Source organism: Furipterus horrens, unplaced genomic scaffold, assembly GCF_987537825.1.
Source record: "Furipterus horrens unplaced genomic scaffold, mFurHor1.1.pri manual_scaffold_9, whole genome shotgun sequence".
Lineage (NCBI taxonomy): Eukaryota > Metazoa > Chordata > Mammalia > Chiroptera > Furipteridae > Furipterus > Furipterus horrens.
The window spans coordinates 76,755,949-76,780,025 of record NW_028327179.1 but is presented as its reverse complement, the minus strand read 5'-3'; the positions used below and the strand labels follow the sequence as shown (position 1 = coordinate 76,780,025).

Below are 24,077 nucleotides of genomic sequence, written 5' to 3'. Positions count from 1 at the left end.
GTCTAGACAATGTAACGTCTGGAATCCAGCTATGATAAGAGAAGCAGCCCAATGGCAATGGGGAATTAAATGCCATAGGCAGTCAATGGCAAGGAACAACCCAGATGCATACACTGAATGGCAGTGCACCAAAACCTGCTTTGTGAAAAGAGTGTGGCCAACAAGTGAGGGGCATGGGATGAAGCCATATCCATCTGTGCGGTCATCATCCTGGAGGGGGTGCTGAGCCCTTGGGGCTGAGTGTGGAGCTCTTCCTTTTTGCCTCAGAGCACCTGGTGCAAACCCTATTCAAGGTCTTATCACAGAGCAGTAGAATTGTCTATCATACACATTAGTCTTGGCAAAAATTAGTAGTGCCTATATTCTCATAACTATTTGAAGAATGAATGAATGAATGAGTCAATGGCCCTTAGAACCTCAGTCAACCATGTCACCTTTACATCATAAGGCTCTTTATAGCATCACACACTAGCCTCTTATGTACAAGTCTCGGTAACTCATCCTGCCTCAAGTAGAGACCAAATTACTTTGTTCTTTGTCCACTTGTTTTACTAGCATTCGAGTAGAGTAATGGGATGCATAAATGGTTTTCAAAATATGTTACTAACAGCCTTTCTTCCATGAAACATCTATCCCACCCCACCCCATCCCACAGTCCAGGGACCATCCAGCCATTCAAGTTGGGGGAAGGGGAAAAATAGCAATCATACTTAAATTAGCTGTAGAAATAAAACATCATTGTGAGACTGTGGTTTTAAAAAAGGATTTTGAGGCATTTTTTAGTTTAAGAAACTTTATCCATCCTTTAAACTATCAGTTTCATATGAAATAAGTCTTTTAGTTTATGTTTAAATTATGGTCCAAATATCTTAAATAGCAAAATAAAGTTCCAAACCCTTCTACCATTCTTCTCATCAAAGCACAGAGAAGTGAGGCACTGGGCACATTCCCCTTCTCTGAGTGTGGTTTATTTTCTGCAGCAGATTCTGTTTGCTAATCATGGATCTGAAGAGTTATCCTCCAAAAAAGCCAAAGAAAACATTAACACAGGTTGTCCCTATGAAATTTAAAGGTTTAATTCAGCTTCACACTGAGATTCCTTTTTAATTGGCTTCGGGTGGGAGCCAGTCAAGCACTGGCGCATGGAAGCTGGCTCCTGAGAGCCAATTTGTGCTCTTCTCTCCCCAACTCTGCATTCACTAATACCACACTGGTAGCCTAAAATCCACCATGCTGGGAGTATTTACCTCACAGACACCTGCAAATGCTACAAATCAGGGCTTTTTTTCTGCCTGGATCCAGCATATCAGCACACAGATATTTATGTTGCCTATAAGTAATTAATGCATAACGAGCGTTGAGAACTACTGCACAGAAAGGAATATACTCAATGAATTAATTTTGAGGGACATCTGATATGTCTGCAATTATATCAGCAGCCTCAGGACCTGATGCCACTAACATGTAATATTTTATACACTCAATGCACTTCAAAAAATCTCTATGTAAGCTATATTTTTAATTGACTCAGGTTTTTAAAATTAAGAGTTTGCTAATTTTTTAATTAAAAGTTTAAGCATAGATTTTCTAATAATAGCATATAAGTGCTGAAGGGAATTAAAGGAGTAATTTAGCCCAACTCTTTCAGAATTAAAAAATAAAAAACCACTAAGATCATTTCTAGAAATTGAGACTCACTTAGATCCACTAACCTATATAAAGGCGGTGCCAGGATCGTAATGTCTGTCTGCTAGCTGACCGCCTGAATTTCCGTATGAGTTTATATGGCATATTTGTTTTTTAAAAAGAAGAGAAAAAGAAACAGAGTTGTAGTATGACTTCTCGGTTCCAATTCCAAGGGACCTGTTGAGTGATAATAAGGTCCATGACACTAGAAAAAAAACTCATACTTTTGAATGAAAACGTCAACACATAGCCTAAGTAAAATAATTAAGTAGAGCACATATTTCCCTGCCACATCGGCTTAATAAAGCAAATACTTGTATTAAAATCGTCTCTCACGAAAAAAAAGCTTCCATCCTCACAAGATGTTGAATAATTACCACAGATTAGATTGCTGCTGTTGCAGTTCCCTAATCACACAATCTTGGGCACTGATGAAAAAATAACACATTATTGATTAGCTTTTTTATCCATAATAGAGAAAACAGAAACACCATACCCATGCAAGAAGCAACAGATTTCTCTTCACTGTTCCACAGTATCCTAACATCCCCACAATGATAAGGAAACAGCAAACAGCAATCATGACCGGATGAACCACAGGAAAGTAAGTCAAGATGACAGCCTCCTCTACCCTGAAAGAACAATAATGTCACATTACAAAGAAAATATCATCAAAAAGCACCCAAAATATGGTATAAGACGTAAGTGTGATTGCATTAATAATCTTTAAGTCATCATGCCTCAAAGCTGATGTCTGTATTGCTATTTTCGAAATCACTGTGCTATCCCCGAGGTGCTTGCTTGTTCTATTTTTGTTTTGTTTTGTTTATACAAATGGTACATTCCAACTTCAACTCATTTAAAATATAAGATAGGTGTCCTTAATAAGAAGTCGATCTACTGTGAGTTCTGAAGCCTCGGACTGAGAAAAGCGCACTAGACCCTTCATTGTTTCCCAGCTGAGAAGAGTCTCCTCCCTCCTCTTCCCTGATCTCGGGTCCCATTTGCAGCACTTTCTCTCTAACAACTGAGCCTGCCCAAATGTGAAAGGGAAGTTGGTTTATGTTGAAAGAAAAATAAAGGGGAGAGATGATTTTTGCTAGAAAACTATGAAAAAAATTATTAACTACAAAAATAATAGGAAGAGTAATGAGAATAACAAAAATTACCATTACTACGCTCCACTGTGTTAAGGGCTTTACAAAAATATATCTCAGTTAATTCTTAGGACATTTCAAAGTGGAATATATTACATTTCCCATTCAGAGATGAAAAAATTCTGGCTAAGAGAAGTTGAATATTTTGCTCCTAATGAGGATAGTGGACCCACCTTTGAAATTTGAGAAAAAAATGGCATTGCTGGGTTTGGTTTTCATTAGCTATGAATATGAAAGTAACAAGGTTGGCAGTAATTTTTGTAAAGAAAAGTAGCTCTGCTATCCTTTATATGCAAATATGTCAGAGCTGGCATACTGTCAAGAGGAGAGGAATGTTCTCCTAGGACAGGCAGTGCACCTTAACGAGAAGGCTAGAAAATGCAAGTGGCTGTAGCAAAGGTTGCCATGGGCAGGGAAAGCTTTCCAAGTGAACAGAAGTGCAATATCCTCTCAACAGCTGAGGGCAAAGTTACCTAGAAACTAACACCTGAGGAAACCCGATGAAAGAAATCAGTCATTGCTTGTAAAGCCTACCTTGTTTCTGCAGTTAGAGTCAGAACGTTATTTAGGTAGTCCCTCATCCAAGCAGAAACTGCCAACACACTGATGGACATTAACTGGAAAGAAAAAAATGCAAATTGGTTACTAAGGATTTATGCGACATTCTCTTCCAGGTTAATAGTAAAAAAAGAAAAAGAAAAAAAGGATTTTCATTGCAGAATCATTATGCTTTTTCCTAATTACCATTTACTACTTGTTGCAATGTAATTTTACTTTAAATATCTGCCATCCATTTTGTAATCATGACATAGCCACTAAACAGGATGTCACCAAATAGAGTACACATAGCTAAGCTATTAAACGACTGATTCCAGGTACAGGACAGGAATTGCACAAGATGAAGAGGACACAGAACAACTAAATAATCAAATGTACAAGATATGCCTAAAATATGTCATGTAAAAGCAAAGAAGTAATCAAATACTACTGATGTTATTTAAAAAAAAAAAGTCACAGGCACTAACTTGGAAGAGCTTCCATTGGCTAATGTTCAAACAATTTGAGCATCAAAATAATAGCAATAATAATAATGAAGGCAATGGTTCGAAACATCAAATGTGCTAAAAATCTATGAATTCAAACTCATACTTAAACAAAACTCACTGGTCACCTTTGTAGAATGTTGGGTACTCAATTCATTATTTAGAAAACTGATAAGAATCCAATATTTATCATAGGTTTCCTATAAAAACTAAAGAGCCAAAGACTTAATGAAAGTTTTTGCAGATGAATATCTGCTAATATGTGAAGAAAGCATGCTATAGTATCACTATTTAACAACCCCTTCTGAATAATGACTTTCTAGGCCAAGATCCTTCATGGCTGCCAAAATTATCAGGTCAGCGGTTCTGAATCACATCTATGCACCAAAATCACCTAAGACTAGTAAAAGAATTACTGAGCCCAGGTCCACCTTGGACTAATAGCTGAGAATAGGGCCTGGGCATCACAAATGTGTAAACACTCCATAGATGTTCTACAATGTAGTAAGGGCTGAGAACCATATATTATGTGAAAATTTAGAATGGAGAGAGTAGGCTGATGTAAAATACCAGACCCCACTGATGAATCTTAGCATCACAAAAAGAGACAATCGGATATGTCTCCCAAAGTGATGCAATGAGAAGTACACTGAGATATCTTTGACATATTCTTACCAAAAAGTCAAACCTGAATCTAATCAAGCCCCTAGATCTATCAGTTTATAGGAAATACAGGGAATAGATTTAAACTTGTTACATGCCACCATGGGGATGCAATCAGCAAAATCAAGAATATGAGAAATTTACAGGACAAATACTATGATTTCTTCAATTTTTAAAAAAAGTGGAAAGTGGAGAAAAAAAAGAAGAAAGAAGAAAACCATTATTAAAAGAGATTTAAGAGGTTACGAAATGCAACATGTTGACCTGGTATAAATCTTATTCAAACAAACCAACCACAAAGAGAAATTTATGAGACAACTGGATATAAACATGATTGAACATTTGAAAATATTAAGAAAGTATTGTTTATTATTTCAGATACTTATGTTTTAGAGATATATGCTGAATGGTTTAATAAATAGCCATGATACATGGGGGTTAGATGGGAAGTGGAGGCCATGTTAATAATTATTGAAATGGCTGATTTGGGATTAATTATACAGTGTTTTCTACTTTGTATACATTTTAAATTGTCCATAACTCTAATTTTTTAAAAAAACAATTATCTAGAACAAGTTCAAAATGAGTCTTCCTTGAAAGCTTTTCTAAAAGCTGAAGGTCAAAATCCCAAAGTTCTGAGGACCTTTCCTACTTTGATGGAAATTTTTATAAAATATGCCTTATACTTATCCTTTAAAGCATGATATAGTGAAATTCCATTTCATTTGATTTTTAATAATTTCTGGCACTTTACTATATTACCACTATATGTTACCGATTTAGCTTTAAATGCTGAAATAGTGAATATACAAGATAGGAATGTGTCTGTATTGACTCAAGCAGTGACCATGAAACATGCTTTCTAGAAAAAGACTCCAAGGTAAGGGACACATGTAGAGCTCTGTGACCTCTTGTACAGTAAAGTTGGGATACCTGCTTGGAAAATCCATCAGTGAATTCATTTGCCCTTCATTCAGTTGAAAATATTTACTCAGCACCTACTATTTGCTTTGTACTGGTTGTGCTAGATTCCGAGACCCAACAATGAGTAAGAAAAGTAAGATCCCAGATTTTAGGAAGCCTCTTGTGGGACACGAGGAATAAATACATAAACCAGACAATTACAGACCATAAAAAGTACCATGAAACACAGAAAAGTGGAGTAACCTGTTCAATGTCTTACAGATTCTAAGTGGCAGAGCTGGGACCCAAATCCTGGTCTTTAGTCTTCGGAGTTTTACATTCAGTCCTTAACTCCCTTCCAAGTTCAGATATAAGCATGAGAAATTCCACAGGTGGCGAGGAGGCCAGGCTGCAGAGCATGCAGGCTTCCTTTCAAAAGGGGTGGAGAGTAGGGTAGAGCTGGAGGAGGTAGTCTATAATGTCTGAATGTCTGAACTATATTCACTGGTAAATGCGGGCTCAGGAGCCAATGGCTAAAATGGGTTAGGAATCCTGAGACCACAGTTCAGAGGGGAATTAGACCAGTTATTACTACCTCTTTCTGTTGGGCATGAAGAACAGATTACAAACCTAGTAAAATTACACAGTAAGTCAGTCATGGTTCTAGCTTCTGTACACTTGATATTTTAACATCTGTTCTACATGCTTATGCTGGACACACCTTGGTCTGGACAAATTGATCATATGCCTGAGTTACCTTGCCTTCACAGCCTGCCTTCCACCAGCCATTGGAATGAGTCCTTCTCCCAGAATGAGCTTTTCATTTTCAAGTACAAACCAACCAATTCAGAGCCCATACCCCCAATCACCTCCTTTACTGAGTGAGCTCTCTCACTTTGGGACACTCTACACCTGCCCTAATCATCCCAAGGTCCAGTGCCAGAAAACTAGAGGCAGTCCCTATATTCTAGAAGCTGCTAAGATTATTCCAACTAGTTAATCCAAAATCTGCTTACCCTGCCCTGCCTGTTCTTTCTCAAAGAAGCCACAATAAAAATACTTGCCCAGTCCCACTACCTCTCTGCCTTGCATTGGACTCCCATGCTTCTATTGGCCCGCTGTGATGAGGCATGCAATCTCTTAGGATCTATGAGTATAATAAACTATCTTTGCAATGCCAGTCATTGATGTTGGCCTTGTTATACCTAAATAATAATAGAACCTATTGAAATACACAGGCCTAACAGGGGACCATGGACTAACTACCTAATTAAATTCGAGGCTACGTGTTCTCTCTCTACTTAGCTATATGAGGACCTTTTTAAGTTTCATGAAGACAAGAAAGCCTATGACTATACTATTTTATTTGATTACCTCAAATTCTCTTGTAGTTATAAATAATTCTTTCCTCTTTATTGTTCTTCAAAGTAATAACTGATCTTTGTTTCCCCAACCTCTACTTTTTTACAGGCTATTTAGCCAATTTTCAATACCACAGCTCTAAGGTGTCAAAAAATTATTGGAATCTTCATTTGCATAATATATTATCAGTGGTTGTCATTATACACAGTTCTTCCATTTGTAACAAAACAAGTGTATTTATTATAAATGGCATATTCCAAAATATTTCTAGTATTATAGAACTGTTAAGAGCATGAGTTTGTTTTGAAGTCATTCTCCCATCCAGAAAAATATATCTGATTAGCTGCTCTTTGCCAGGTACTATGCAATGTAATGTAGATACTCTGATGGGCAATAACAGACACCAACTCTATTCTACAGTGAAATTTACTAGGTGAAGAGGACATACAAATGAATCAACTCATCAAATAAATGAATGTGTAACTTTAAGCTGTAATAAGTACTGGGGTGGAATAATACAAATTGCTATAAGAAGTCCTTTTGGGGTGACTGACCTATTCAATGGGGACAAAGAGACTTCTCTAAGAAAGCTGAGATCTGAAGAAGAGTTATCAAGCTCACTAGGGAAAGGAAGATTCAAAAGAACATTCCAGTCAGAAAGAACAGTAAAGGTCCCAGGGCAGAAGTTATCACATGTTCAAAGAAGGGAAACTGGCACATAGTAAGAATAGAAAGCCAGGCAGGGGCCAGATCACAGGGTCTTAGAGGTCATTTTAAGGAATAAGAACTTGACCATAAAAACAATGTGAAGCCATCAAATAAAAAAGCTTTGATTTTAACTCCAGTTCTGCTCCTCTTCAGCTATATGACTTTCGGTCATCATTTAATCTTTCCTAAGCTCAGTTTTCTCACAAACAAAGTGTTATAATAAGTCCAACTTCATAAAGGATTTATATGATTAAAAACAGGGTGAGGGGGTGGCCACCTTGCTTTCCGGTCGAGGAGTGCATTTGGTGGTCACAGCCTCCAGGCTGGGATGAACCGTGCTCTCGGGGGAGGCAGCAGAGCTGAGCCAGAGCCATGGTCAGTACAATGGTAGCAGTTGGACTGACCATTGCTGCTGCAGGATTTTCAGGTCACTATGTTTTGCAAGCCTTCAAGCATATGGAGCCTCAAGTCAAACAAGTTTTTCAAAGTCTACCAAAATCTGCTTTCAGCAGTGGTTATTACAGAGGTGGGTTTGAACCCCAAATACAAAACGAGAAGCAGCATTAATACTAGGTCCCTACTGCCAATAAAGGAAAAATAAGAGATGCTCATTGATGAATTATGGTTTTAAATCACCCAGACAAGGGAGGATCTCCTTATATAGTAGCCCAAATCAATGAAGCTAAAGATTTACTAGAAGGTCAAGCTAAAAAATGAAGTAAATGATGAATTTTAGTTCTTAGTTATGTGTACAAGTACCAGCTTTTTATAAAAGGTCCCAAAACTACACATTTTAAAAATGATTTAGTACAAACTAAGTCAAAGCTTTGTGTAAGTTTAAATCTGAGGATCTTAAATCAGATTATAGAATATTTGGAGCTTACTGCTCAACAATTACAGGTAAATACATACTATTTGAATAGAAATATTGTTCATTACTCATTTACCAAGGCAAAGTGAACATGAAGGTCTCTACTCTCAAGGAACCCCAATCTAAGAGGAGACTGATAAACTGGTAATTAAACTATAATGTGATAAACTACAATGTGATAAATACTATGATGGAATTAGTATAGGTTGTTATAGAAAACTCATCTCATTGGGAAGAAAGGTTGTAAAGGTACAGAGAGCTTGGAACTGTGGATTTAAAAGTGAATTTAGCCACAACTTTAACATAAAAAAAAATGATGTAAGTATGTATATGTCACTTGACAGAATTCAGATTTCATATATTAAAAACTTGATAAAAAAGAAAAAAAACAGAGTAGGATTCTTATATAATATTATCTATTATTATCTCAAGTTATTTTTGACCTCAGAACTTTCTCTTAAGCTTTCTGTTTGCTTAAGGGACAAGTCAACTGCAAAATCAGTCCAGAAATGGAATCTTCATATATTTGAAGGTCTAACAAAGGGTACAGGCAAAAGCACAGTGACATAGCTACCTCCTGGATCCCGTGGCCATTCTCGATTTTAACATCTCTAAAACTGTCCACTTCTGGAAACCTATGTGTCCATCTCACCAATTTTCCTATCTCTGTACATGGTATAATCAACACTCAACAACATTCACATAAACTGGCAACTTGGCAGGCAGTCTGGACCTCTCCCTCTTCCTCAGTCCTACATCTAATTACTCTGGAGCCCTGCAACAGGTCTGATAAATCCCTCCCCCTTTCCCACCCCTCCTGGGCAGCACATGCCCTCAATCTCTGGCTAGGCAATTACAGTCACATTATAAGAGAACTTTCTTGCTGACAGAGTGCAGCTCAAATTCACCCTTTTGTTAACTTTATAAAACAAAGCTCAAGTTCTGCTATGGAGCCCTCACAGCTGCCCCTTGTGGCTCCTCCCCAACTCCCACTTCCACTTTACCCAACTCTCTCCTAGAAAATAAAGTTTCAACTCATCAGCAGGGCACACACGCCCTCTTCAGTCACCTTTGACTTACCCCTTCGACCTGTTTCCTGCCAGCTCCTTCCCACACCCATTCTGTACACAGATGACACAAAATCCCCTTGCATGTGTCCAGTATGCACCATGTACACTTCCCAAAGCCTCCATGTCTTGGCCCATGCAGGTCTCTCTGCCTGTAATGCTAGCTTGCCCCAGCCTTTCTGTCCCCACGAGCAGACCAACCTTATCCTGAAAGACAAGCTCAAATATCAGCTAGAGTGTGAAGACATTCTCCCCAGTCAGGGCTCATGTACAGACTTCACAGAAAAGTTATCTACTATTTCCTATTTTTACCCACCTGCCTCACTTCTCTTGAGGACACAGACCATTGCTTACAGCCCCATCAAAAAACAAGAGTACCAGGCCCCATAGTGAGGCCTAATATCTTGGATGAATGAATGAGAAAAAGTAAAGGGAGATGATTTCCACTTGCTAGATAAGCTATTAGAAAACTTGAGAAAAATTATGAGATGCTTTAAGAAAAATGAAGCTTTCTATCAGTGGAAGTTTTCCAGTTGAGAGATGCTTGCTGAATTACAAGATCAAAGATTTATACATCAGGTCAGAAACTGACTTAAGTGCTCTCAAAAGTCCTTTAAACTTCAAACTTTTTGCCCTACTTCGCCTTACTGTATTTTTCACATTAGTTACCCAAGCATCTAGCTGTGCACAGAACGTTAGTCAAAATAAATTATATCAACCCAAAGCCTTACCTTATAGTAACCAAGGAACTCTGAGAATAAACTGCTTTTGATTATGACATTAATTCTATCCATATTAAATGTCTGAGAACAGTTTCATTCTCAAAAAGTGACTTTATTCACCAGGGTTGAGGAAATAATAACAGAAGCAACAAATACAGAGCAAGCTATAGCAAGAAACTAAGCTAAAATGAAATGAGGCCATCTTGATAACTAATCCTGATATATTAAATCTAGAAGAACAACTAATGCAAGTAATTCAGGACTCCTTACTAACCATGGTATTTTCTACCAATTTTCCAAATTAAAATAAAATAATTCTTCAACACTCATTCAAGATGATTAAATTATTAGGAATATTGTAGTTATCAGATGTAACTAGGCTTATAGCTCCTTGTATTTTCTCCCATGGTGCAAAATATTATTTGTATTTCAAGGAAATATTTAGTAAATAACACAAATATTGCTTTAGAGAGATATATTTAACATACTACTCGGCAGGACATTTGCCACATTCTGTCTTGCAAAACATTTAGAAAATGCTAGCTCTCAACAAATATTTATAAGTATGAAACTTTTGGGGTAGGAGATATATTCTGTTCTGCTTGAATCTAATTATGTAACAACAAGTACTGAATCAAGTTGCTTTCTAAATCAGAATTTTATGTTTATTCACATCCCTAAATTGTCTTTAGTTTCCACCAAATAGTAAGGTCACAGTCAAAAAACAGATTTTTAAATCCTTCCACTGTCTGCCATATGTAATATGTAGTCTCATACAAGGTGACAGTGACGCCAATTATTTCTGTTCAAGGCTGACAGATGTCTAAAACCACCTACTTGAAATTTTCCTTTTATGTCAGATCATTAAAAAGAGCAGAATGCATAAGAGATAGGGACTTAGTTACAGTTCTGTTTCAGCAGAGAACTTGGAGAAGCAATACAACTGTTACTTACCTCTGTTTGCTCATCTGAAAAATGGAGAAAATGAACTAGGTTCTTTTAAATTTCCCTTTCTTAAAAAATTCAAATTGTTGTTTATTGAGATGTAAATTAATTAGTGATTATGTGGAGGCTCACAGCCCAATGCCAGTACTTCCCAGTAACATGTCAGTTGGTACCTAATCATTTCCCTTCTACCAGGGGATGAGCAATGGAAAGAAAGCAAACAGGTAAAGCAACACTATTTGAGGATGCTGTGGGAAAATAGGCACCGTAAATGATGGCTGAAATGAGTTCCAGAGATTGCTTCTGGGTATCATTTAACCATCAACATCTATTAATTGGAGCTGAATAAATCAACAGCACCCTGGAGCTGCTCTAATAATTTTTATAGGTCATCATGCTGCCCTGTAGACAGGGAGACCATACATCCTGTTCTGACCAGGCTTTTAGCCTCTGTTGTCCTGGCATAATTACTAGGATTAACATCCCCTTCCCTTCATTCTCAAAATTGTCCTGGTTTCCATGACAAGTTATCTGATCACCCTTAGGGACTGCAGGTATAAGAAAGATAAAATGCCTCATTCTGCACCACAGTTTCTGTGCAGACCAATGAGAGTAAACTCCACCTTCACTTCCCCAACAACTCAGATTGTGATTATTCTCAGAGGGGACAAATGAGTGGAGGCTGCTGCAGCGGGGATGTGCTCCAAAGACTTCTCCTTGCTCTTCTCCTCAAAAGGCATTTCTTAAGCATGCAGTCTGCCCATCTTTGCCCTGCTGAGCCACACTATGAAAAAGAAATGTATCAGCTTTGCTCCTGAAACTAAAGTTTATTTAAAGTTTATTTTTAAAAAGCACTAACATTTGTTGGAGGGTACTCCACTATTCCGTAGGAAGAGTTAAAGGAAACTGGAAGCCTGCCATAATGTAAAGTTGGGGGCATCTATTAAAAAGCAGCACTTAAATGTGACTGTATAAATACTGTGGGAATACAAACATCCACTTGCCAAGAACCCCTTTGGGGTCCGCATGGGTCAGAAACCTGAGGCTCACTACAGATAGCTGACGAAAAAGAAACACAACATTGTTCCTGTTTCTTCTACTTTACATATATTCCAAAAGCCTGACCTAGATTTCCTGTCCACTTTTTAGGCTTTCTTTTATAGTATGTTTCTATCATATTACATCAGGGTAGTTCCTCTGTATTGCTACTATCTTTAGTACTTAGTGAGTGAAAACCAATGTTTCTTACCCACTGGTGAAAAATGGGAGCTTAAAACTACAAATCTGATGTTACATATATTTTTAGAAAAAATAAACATATTTGATGACTGTTCACCAATTTCAGAAATTTCCAAAGAGAACTATAATTATTCATATTTGTAAGGGCAGAAAATTATCATTGACACTCATAAGTCCACAGGGCTTTAAAATGGAGGAAAGTTTTCATTTAAATAATATACCATCTAAATAGTAAAAGTGGGATAAATTTAAAGTAAAGATAACACAGTTCTTAGCTCCATCTTGGCCTGAATGTTAATCACGGTCTCAAAAGAGTTCTAGGGGCAATTTTCTCACATGCACCACGTCCATGTGCCCTGGCTGGTTTAGCTCAGTGGATTGAGCGTCGGCCTGCGAGCTAAGTGTCGCTGGTTCGATCTTCCAGTCAGGGTACATCAGAGAAGGAAAACTCTGACTCCAAAAAACCTCCGCTGCCTTGCGGCATACCTCTTCTGGGGAAAGGCTAAGGGAGTAAACCCCGACAGAAAATCCGGAGCCGGAGTCCCTAAGGCGGTTTGACGTTGTAGTCAACACCGGCAACTCCTGCGGCGCACCTGAAGCCAAGCTGTATTGACTCCGTCTTTCCCTTGGACCCTTCAGCTGCGAAGAGAGGGGGTGTCTGCTGCATGGGCAACAGCAGACCCTCCATATCACCCTGCCCAGGCTCTGTAGCTTCAGCTTCACTGGAGAGGACACTCCAGCGTCATCGCAAGATGTCTATTCAACACGGGAGGAGACAGATACCGTGTCACTCCTGAGTTGGACTGCACAGCCATTCTCGGCGGTGCAGATAGACTCTTAAGAAGCTACACCATCGTCTCTCGAGACGGACGGCTGCCGACGACGACCACGTCCATGTGCCCTTCCCCATTACAAACCCACCACACACCCAGGATAAAACTAGAAGGTCCAGTATCTGTCTGCCAAACCCAGTACAGCTGTACAGGATCTTGCTTGTTCATAACGAGGGAGAGCCACTCCACAGATAGCAAATCAAGGCACTGGGACACAGCAATGAAGAGAATGCAGGGCATCTGCAGTCCTGAATGTGCTATGGATTGTTCCCTCTTAGAGATGTCTATGCTTCACACCTCAAAAAATTAAATACTCAAGATATACATTTTCACTTAAAAATATTTACTCAGTGTGATTTTCACTCTCGGAACAGCAAAACAAATTGTATAGGTCCTAGTATTTTCCCAATTAACATTTATTTTTCTTTTCTCTAAAATCCTCGTGGGGTAGGGAAAGGGAGAGAATACCAGTAGAGCAGATATAGGCTAGAAAAAGTCTATTTAAAATTCTGAGTGAAGAGCAAAAGACTATAGTCCTTGACTTCAGAGGTAATGAAGACAGGCTTCTCAATCTTGCAAAACTAGAGACAAGAACAATTGCCCAATCCAAAGCTGAAATCTGCTTTAAGAAGGGAGATTCACATACCATACTGGTTTGTTCTTCTAATTCCAATAAGAATGAAAAGAAAGGACAACAGACTTGCTCCTCAAGACGAAGCACTGAGAGACCAGTAGCATCAGAACCACAGAGGAACTTGTTAGAAATGCAGACTCTCAAGCCCAACCCCACACATACTGAATCACAATCTGCATTTTCACATACAGGAGGCCCAAATAACTCATCCACACATTGGGGTTTAGAGAAAGTCTCTGCTCTAGAGGACTGGGAGTGACCGGTGGACAGCTAATCCCTTCCTACTGATGATATTTACCTCTTTGCTGCAAATAAATACCCCACTGTGTCCAGTATAACTCTGCTCTCACTTTGGGGGAAAACAATTGCACTTTGCACCTCTGTTCTGTTACTTACTAGCAAGTTACTGAACTTCTCTGAGTAATTCTCTTGGTCAAGCAAACAAACAACAACGAAAAACAACTATCTTCCAGGGCTGTTATGAAAGAGTAGTGTACAGATGGCCAGCCCTTTGCACGGCACAAGGCAAAAAACTGCCTCTGATTGAGTAGTGTGGTAGGAAATCAAGAATCAGCAAAAACTGCTTTAACATTGGGAGAATAATGCCAATTCCCCCAAAGCTAGCATATACGCTTCAGACGATTCCAACAAAACTCCCAGAGATATATTTGATCATATACAACAATCTTAAAGTCAGTATGGAACAAGAAATCTTTAAACAAGACAAAAAAGGCAGATGCTTTAAAAGAACAGAAGAACCTAAGTAAATGCATAAAATTCTAGTGAAAAGTTCTATTAAAAACAACATACAAAAGTTTTTTTCTCTTTGCAGCAACAGATAACATAAATGAAATTAACAGGCAATACTGCAAACCTAAATTTTAATATGAAAATATTTAATAAGTATGAATTATGAAACAGTGACATATATAAATATACATGCATATATAAAATGATGCTGTGCTCACTCGCAATGGAGGAAGTAAAAAAATAAAGTAACTTTAAGCCAGCAATTTGCCACAAGTGTTTTTGAAACATGCAATGCCTGACTATTTAGTCAGGGATACTGACCTCTTTTCCCTTAGACTGTCGAATAAAAATATTAAAACAGCCAACACAACAATAGCCACCTGGTGTGAATGAATCAAAATTATACCTATTTTTTGTCAGATCATCAAAAAATAGAGTATCTTTTGCTATGCCTCAGGATTTTAGTAACTAGTTTATGTGTGCCATGAGATGAAAAAGGTTGAAAACCACTGCTTTAAACCTTTCAGACTGGCAAAAATTAAACTGCCATAACACCAACAAGATGGCAACAAACATTTGTGAACATATAACAGGTATAGTGGTCGGTCCTCTTATTTCTAGGTGCTAGATTCCCAGGATTGCTAAGACAAAAAATGTAATAGTGTTAACACTCGTAGGAGTATTAATCACAACAATAACAATTACCACTATTAGTACTACAAGGATTCCTTTGATTCAACAATGCACCTCCTGGTATGTAATCTATTTATACGAGATCATTACTGTAGTAATACTATTAGTAACAACTGCAAGTGTAACTACTACTGCTACTTAATAGTACTTAATGCCACAGTCCAAGCACTTTACATATATTAACTCTAATCCTCACAACAATTCTAAAAAATAGAAACTCTCATTCCTGTTTTATAGACTAGGAAACTGAGGCATAAATGTACCTAGCAAACGTAAGAAGAACTTATATAAATGTTAGTTATTTTGTTGTTGTTACATATCCTCTGACAGTAATTCCATTCCTGCGATTCTAATCCAAATGAAAAAACAATTTAATAAAAAATATCAAGAATGTACATCTGAATGTACGTGAGTGGGAATATATGAACAGGTATGAGTAAAAATGTATTTTTATGAGATAAAGAAAAATACAGAAGGACCCACATTAGACAGCTCACACAGATTATTTTGTTGAAGGGAAGGTGGCTTTGGGAGAACAGGATGGCTGAAGAAAGGGGAAAGCAATCTCAGTAATCAGAACACACACAAAGTGAGAAAGTTGAAGTATAGGATTAAAGAAAGAAATAACATTTTACATTCTTTGGGGACACAAAGAGTTCTGAAGAAGTTTAAGGAATAGGTGTTTTTACGCAAACTTCATTACTCAGAAGAACAATATTTCTGTTAAATGATTTGGGTTTTTGCCCCATGTAATGTCAATTATTAAGAAAACTTCCAGATGACAGTTGGGAGTTGTGGTTAGGGGGTGAAGGGATTGAGCAAAAAGAAAAAAGGACTCAGGGATGTGGACAACAGTGTGGTGATTGCTGGGGGGAGGGGAGTATAGGGGGACTACATGGTAATGGAAAAAATACAATAAAGATTAAATTTTTAAAAAAGAAAATTTCCAAAGCATTATTCTTCGTTCAGCAACAACAACAACAAAATCTTAGTAATTCCAAGGATCAGAACCCCATAATCATCCATGGAAAGGCACCATCCAGAGGAAAGAAAGCTGAGGTCCACTACTGGCACTGTCACCTTTGGGCTGTGTGACCTTTGGCTAGTCAATAACCCACACTTAGTTTTCTCATCCTAAAAGTAAGGAAGTTGAATCAGGTCATGTTTAAGTACATAGAGTAGAAAAATGAAAAACTAGCAAATAGGAGTGATAATTATTAACATTTTAAAGAAAAAAAAATGTCCAACACTTAGTGCCTTACAGTTAAGCAGGTAACTTAATGACCCACTTAAAACTGGACACTTATAGAATTAAAAACTGCAATAAGATCATTTAGTGATTTTACATTTTCAAGTGGTGAATTTAACTATGTAGCGCTTTGGTTTTCATGTTGAGAAAAAAACATAGTTGTCAGTTTAGCTATGTTTCAGATTACTCACTGAAGTAAAGCTTAATTTGTCACCTTAAAATGGAGCCATCCATAAGGAGTAGTTCCACCAAAATGACATCCTCTAGAGGCTACATGTAATAACCCTACAAAAAAAAGGCTGGTCAGTGCCAGCCAGTCAGTCAAATAAATAAATTACATATTATAATTTTAGACAGAAATATTTGTATGTTATTAATAGAATACAAAATTGTCAAAAAAAATTACTTGCTTAAGATTGACAGCTTCCTAAAGCAACAAAGTTTTAATTTTTATATTCTCCTCAAAAGTTTTATAAATTATAATGTGATTATTAACAGCAATGAAAAATTATGCCTGGGTGCAAAGCATAAAAAGTCACTAGCTCACTGGGCACAAAGATTTCCAAGAGCTTGTTAAATTTAATGTATTTTATTTCCCTAAATGGTTATGGGATTTTCCAAAACCATACGCAAAATTCCCCAAAACTTTGCCAATTTAGAAAAAGTTACACGAAAACCACCTTTTCAGGCTGATTGGAATCTTCTAGAAAAATCTACCAAGTCGTTCCAACATAGTAAGAGTGCTTGCCGAAGCCAAGTTTTATAGGCTAGGATGACGTAGGGAAACAATTTATGTTTTGAACAGTTATCTGAAATTTCTGAAAACAAGCAGTTCCCTAAGTAGTTTGTCATAATTTTCTTATCTACAAGCACAAGCACGTGCATTTATTTATATCCCTAGATTAACTTCAAGTCTAATTTTACTGCCACTAATGTCCAGGGGTGGATTTATTTTTTCAAATGGAACTCGAGCTAGATCAAAGACATTTTAAGGTCAAAATTTACTTCTCTGAAAAATAGAGGGTGTGATCCCATGTAATTAATTAATGCTTAGCCATGCTCTTCGGCGCATTCTGTGGTGGCTTGTAGGAAACCTCGTCCAGCCGTCCCCACCTGTTGGCGTGGTAGAACTGTTTGACTTACCCAAAAGAGCAGGTTGAGGGCGTAGAGCAGGCAGCGAAGGCACTTGACGGAATCTTCTCTGGCCATCGTGACCCCCGGAAGGGAGAAGCCCCATTCTTTCACCACATCCTACCACCAAGGGCAAAGCAGCGATCTGCAGGCGTAGGGGAGAACAGAGGACTTACCAACGCGCTCCGCACCCTCAGCCCATCCCTCCTCTGCCAACCCTCAGCTGCATCCTGAGTCTGGTTCATTCGAGACACCTTTTCATCGAAAATCATTTGTTAAAGTTATAGTAGTAACCTGACCGCCGCAAAGTTCCAAATCGGTTTCAGATAACACCTGCTGAGAATAGAAAAGATTGACTCCCGGGGTGAATGAAGGCGCACAGTAAACTCCTGTCCTCAGGGGACACGCGGCGGTGTCTTCTGCATTCTGATGAGACGCTCTTTAAAACCTCCCGCAATCCACGCTCCTCCTTGGGGATAACTCAGCTCTAAACCAGACTACCCCCTGGAGACATCAGAGGCGCCGCCGGCCAGTCCGAGGGTGCGAGTGTCTGAGTATCCCAACTCCGCATGCCCCATCCCATCCCGCAGCTCGAGTGTGAACGTGGGGCACTGAAGGGGGCGCAGCGCTGAGCTGAGATTCCGCCCGGCAACTAGAGTTTCTTTGGGAGAACGTGAGAAATGATGTTTCGGCCCCGGAATGATGGATTAGCCTGGGGCGGGGACGGGGATGGGGAGGGGCGCCGGGGAATTAGGGCCGGTGCAGCTGTGCAGGCACGGGGTTAGTCATTCACATCCCCTCCCCCGGCCCCGGCCGCTGCCGCGACCCCGCGCTCCCAGCAGCCGGAGGAGCACAAAGCCGAGCGTGGTCACCCGCCCCGTCACCTCGTCCGCGCGCCCCCGGCAGGGCGCGGCGGGAAGCGCCGGTGGCTAGGAGCTGCAAAGGCAACTTTTAAGTAGTTTAGCACACAGCGCCCTGGGGAAGCGGCCGGCGGGCTGGTGGGACAGCGGGCAGGAAAGACGGGAGACACGCGGCCACTCACCGTCCGCGCTGGGCCCCGCTCTCCACTCCCGCCGGAGAACTGTCGGGGACGCACAGAGGGGGCTCATCAGGGCAGGAACGCTCCTCCCGCAGAGCCGAAGGGCTGCATTGGTTCAAGCTGGCGACGCTTCCTTCTCTTCCTCTTCCCCCACCGCCGCCGCCGTCGCCGCCGCCTCCTGGGAAAAAGGAAAAAAAAAAAAAAAAGAGTCCTGGGCAGCAGTTGCTGGAAAGTCTCTGCTAAGCCACCTCCCAGCGCCGCTGTCCCTCCCAAGTCCTCGCCAACTCCGGACGAGGCAGCGACTGCAGCCAGGGCTAGCTGCACAAACTATCAGCGCATGCTCGGGCCGCTGGCCGGGGTTGTATCCTAGTGGGGGTTTCTTGTCCCGTCACCCGGCTGAGCCCCTGAAGGTTCGCCTCACCTCTTACAAGACACCGTTCAGAAAGAGATAAAATCTAGGGACTTTAGGGAAGTCTGCGCAGTAACCCCCTTTAAAATGGTTGTGCCGGAGGAGAGGCTGGTTATAACCACGGGGAAACAGGCTTTTATTATATGAAAATATTTGTGTTTGAGAAGGGGGGTGAAGGAGTGGACCAACCCAATTCCTGCAATGAGAAACCAGTTTTCACAACCTTTGGGGAACCACCTCCTGTGATTTGTCACTAACTTGGTGACCTATGATCCTTTTTATTGCTTTGTAGCCCTCCCAGACTTTTTTTTTTTTTAAGTTCTATCCTACTTCCACAATGTACTAATAGCATTTACATAAATACCAGAGTAACCATGTCCAGGTCTGACATCCAGAAGAGAATAAAATATTTTTAACTCTTTCACAAGTGATCCAAAGTATTCAAAATTTTCTTCAAATAAGATTGAGTTTCAAGTGAGTGATTTACCTTGAATTGTGTGTACATAGTAATAGGACTTAAGATTTTTTTTTTCAATTAGAAATTCATGAAGTATTGAAATAATAATAGGAGACTATCTTTCAAAAAAAGTCGCTTTTGGAATAAGTTTCACACTTAAAAATCACTCCATTGCCATTGGATACCTCAGTTGGTTAGAACATTGCCCCCCTATATGTCAAAGTGGTGGGTTTGATCCCTGTTCAGGGGACATACAAGAATTAACCAACCTGACTTCAAATTTTACTACAGAGCTATGATAATCAAAACAGTATGGTATTGGCAGAAAAATAAACTCAGATCAATGGAACAGAATTGAGAGACCAGATATAAAACCACATGTATATGGGCAGATAATTTTAGACAAAGAAGCCAGAAACACACAATGGGAAAAAGAGGAAAGTCTCTTCAGTAAATTGTGATGGAAAAATTGGAAAGCCACATGCAAAAAAAAAAAAATGAAACTAGATTACAGTTTGTCCTCATGTACAAAAGTTAATTCAAATTGTCCCTGGCTAGTGTGGCTCAGTGAACTGAGTGCCAGTCTGCGAACCAAAGGGTCACTGGTTCAATTCCCAGCCAGGGCATATGCCTGGGTTGTGGGCCAGGTCCCTTGTTGGGGGTGCACAACAGGCAACCACGCATTGATGTTTCTCTTCCTCTCTTTCTTCCTCCCTGCCCCTCTCCCAAATAAATAAATAAATAACGTGTTTTTTTTAATTAATTCAAATTGGATCAAAGACCTAAGTATAAGATCTGAAACAATAAATTACATACAAGAAAATATCGGTACTAAACTTACGGACCTTGGCCGGCCGTAGAGAACATTTTATGAATTTGACCCCAAAGGCAAGGGAAGTAAAGGCAAAAATGAACAAATGGGATGACATCAAACTAAAAAGTTTTTGCACAGTAAAAGAAACTGACAACCAAACAAAGAGGCACCCAACCAAGTGAGAGATATTTGTAAACAACAGCTCTGACAAAGATTTAATATCCAAAATATGTGAAGAACTCAAAAGTCAACACCAAACAAACAATCCAATTAAAAAGTGGGCAGAGGACCTGAACAGACACCCCTTCCAAAAAGACATACAAATGGCCAGCAGATACTCAACCTCACTAGCTACTAGGGAACTGCAAATCAAAACTACGATGAGATACCACCTTGCACCTGTTAGAATGGCTATTATCAACACTGCTGGTGGGAATGTATACTGGTACAGCCACTATGGAAAATACTCTGGCAGTTTCTCAAAAAATTAAGAATAGTTTTCTGAACAGTGTGGCTCTGTTGTTTGCAGTATCGTCTTGTAAACCAAAAGGTCATGGGTTCAATTCCTGATCAGGGTACATGCCCAGGTTACAGGTTTTGGTCCCTGGTCAGGGTATATACGAAAGGCAACTGAATGGTGTTTATCTCCCTCGCACTCTCTCTCCCTCCCTTCCCCTGTCTCTAAAAATCAATAAGCGTATCTCAGATGAAGATTTAAAAAAATTAAGACTAGAGTCACCTTATCACCCAGCAATCCCTCTCCTGGATATCTACTAGAAAAACTCAAAAACATGTATTTGCAAAGATATATGCCCCCTTACACTCATTTATGGTGGCTAAGACATGGAGACAACCAAAGTGTCCTTCCATAGAGGACTGAATAAAGAAGATGTGGTACATATACACAATAGAATACTACTCAACCATAAGAAAAGGTGAAATACTGCCATTTGTGACAACATGGATGGACCTTGAAAATATTATGCTAAGTGAAATAAGCCAGTCAGAAAAAGCTAAGAACCATATGCTTTCACTCATATGTGGAATATAAAATTGAAACTCATAATCACAGATAGCAATGCGGTGGTTGCCGGACAGAAAGTGAGGGGGATGGAAAGGGCCTACCTAGTATATGGTAACAAAAGATGGTTTGACTTTAGGTGGTGGGCACACAGTACAATATACAGATCTAGTACCATAGAAATGAACACTTGAAATTTATGTGATCCTATTAACTGATGTCAACCCCAATAAATTAAAAATAAAAATTATTTTAAAAATCAACCAATGAATACATAATTAAGTGGAACAACAAAATCAATGTTTCTGTCTCTCCTTTCCTCTCTCTTTCTCTAAAATAAATAAATAAATAAATAAATAACTTTTTTCATTACTTCTATCTCCATATAAAATTGTGACATTTTATGCCACATGAGACAGTGTGGTGAGAGGTTGTGTGCCGCTCTATATAGTGAATCGTATTCCAAAGTGTAGTCCAAGTTCTTGTCTGAATACAAGGAATTAGCAGAATTTATTTTTTTGTTTACATACGTACATATTTCCTTTCCTTCAGATTATGTCTGTCTCTGCTATTTCTTGTCATAAGTGACTAAACAACTCTGATTCGTTTTGTTCTATCTGTGGCAGTTTTATCATACCCAGTCAAAGGACAAACATAAGCTCATTTGTCAGCTAGCTTCTTTTGCATATTTTAAAGTAAAACTTGATGATCAAGATAAGTCTTGGTCCCCTCACAAAATGTGCAATCAGAATGTGTCAAGAGTTTACGAATGTGGACATGTGATACATTGCCATTTAGTATACCAATGGTTTGGCCAGAGCCCAGAGATCATTCAAGTGACTGTTACTTTTGTATAGTGAAAACATCAGGATATAAGAAGAAAAATAAATTTAAAATGGAGTATCCTAGTCTACCATCAACTATACACCAAATGCCTCATGCAGCTGAAATCTCAGTGCCAGTTTTCATCGAACTACCCTCTTTCGAAAAACAGGAGTATGGTAAAGAACGAAGTGACAGCAATGATGAAGATTTTGAAATTGAAGATGACTCAGTTCATAAGATATTTGATCAGCATGAGTTGAATGATTTGGCACAAGATTTGGGACTATCCAAAAAGACTTCAGAACTCCTAGCATCAAGACTGCATAAGAAAAACTTGCTTGAAAAAGGAGTGAAGGCAGCCTACTTTCAAACAAGAGAAAGTGCATTTCTGCAGTACTTTTAAAGTGATGGTGGCTTTGTGTATTGCCATAACATACATGGCTTAATGGAAGAATTGGCCATTCCAACCTATAATACAACTGAATGGTGACTGTTCATCAATAGCTCAAAGCAGAGCTTGAAGTGTGTCCTCCTCCACGATGGCAATTTATCTGGTGCAGTCCCAACCGGCCATTCAGTTTGTTTTCATGAAGAATGTGAAGACGTAAAGAGAGTCATTGATCTGTTGCAATATCACAAGCACATTTGGATCATCTGTGTTGACCTTAAAATGGTCTGCTTCCTTCTTGGTAGGCAACGCGGATACACCGAGTATCCCTGTTTTCTGTGTATGTGGGACAGCAGAGCTCATGAGAAGCATTGGGTGGAGTTGAATTGGCCTCCAAGATCTGACCTCAAACCTGGTGATCCAAACATTCTACATGAGCCACCTGTTGACAGAAAGAACATTATATTCCCACCTCTGCACATAAAACTGTGTCTCATGAAGCAATTTGGTAAAGCTTTCCCAATTGAAGAAGACTGTTTCAAGCATCTCATTTGGCATTTCCTAGCCTGTCATTTGAAAAGATAAAATATCTTAATATGTATATTTGGTAGCGGAACTTTACTACTTGTACATAGTTTGACTTACAGTAACAATATATATCCTTTATATGAATAAAGTAACTCTAAATAAACAGCATATTTAGGTTATTTTTTCTTTATTTTCCTTTGTATGTACATTTTGCATGATTTTTGGGACAAAGTGAGAGCATCCTGTACCTTAAAAAGTTGACGTGATAGAGGAAAACAGGGGTCATTTTTGGATTCAGATGCCAAAAGTTACTCAAAAACAAGGGTCAGGTCTAACTCAACAAAAATTGTCTTCCCCAGTGTAGTTATTATAATATTATTGACTATCTATATTCTCTATACTGTAATTTACATCTGAGACTATTTTATAACTACCAATTTTACTTCTTGTTCCCTTCACCTTTTTTTACCCAGTCCCTCAACCGTACTTTCCTCTGCAACCATCAGTCTGTTCTCTGTATTTATAAGTCTGTTTCTGTTGTGTTTGTTCATTGATTTTGTGCTTTAGATGCCATACATAAGTGAAATCTTATGGTATTTGTCTTTCTCTTTTTGATTTATTTCATTTAACACAATACCCCCTAGGGCTATCCATAAAAAATGGTAATATTTCTTTCTTTTCCATGGCTGAGTAATATTCTTGTATATATGTACCAATACTGTTTTTATCCACTTGTCTATTGATGATTACTTGGGTTGCTTCCATATCTTGGCTATTGTAAATAACACTGCAGTGAACATAAGAGTGCATACATTGTTTCAAATTTGTATTTTGGCTTTCTTTGAATATATACCCAGAAGTGGAATTGCTGGGTCATAAGGCAGTTCCATTTTTAATTTTTTGAGGACCCTCCACACTGTTTTCCATAGTGGCCGCATCA

General features: G+C 38.9%; 1 protein-coding gene and 1 pseudogene across 2 annotated transcripts in view; one reads left to right on the top strand and one right to left on the bottom strand.

Moving 5' to 3' along the window:
• TSPAN12 (tetraspanin 12) overlaps nt 1–17,793 on the bottom strand; it is a 126,079-nt gene extending 108,286 nt beyond the window's left edge. For both annotated transcript variants that reach the window (XM_090287440.1, XM_090287439.1), the window contains exons 1-3: nt 17,669–17,793; nt 3,378–3,460; nt 2,183–2,318 (exon numbers count right to left, since the gene is read on the bottom strand). In XM_090287440.1, the coding sequence (XP_090143566.1) occupies nt 2,183–2,318; nt 3,378–3,460; nt 17,669–17,734 (285 nt within the window). In that variant the 5' untranslated portion in view covers nt 17,735–17,793. The remainder of the gene's footprint in view (nt 1–2,182; nt 2,319–3,377; nt 3,461–17,668) is intronic.
• On the top strand, nt 7,895–8,239 carry LOC150001970 (mitochondrial import inner membrane translocase subunit TIM14 pseudogene; annotated as a pseudogene).
• Nucleotides 17,794–24,077: the final 6,284 nt, after the last annotated feature.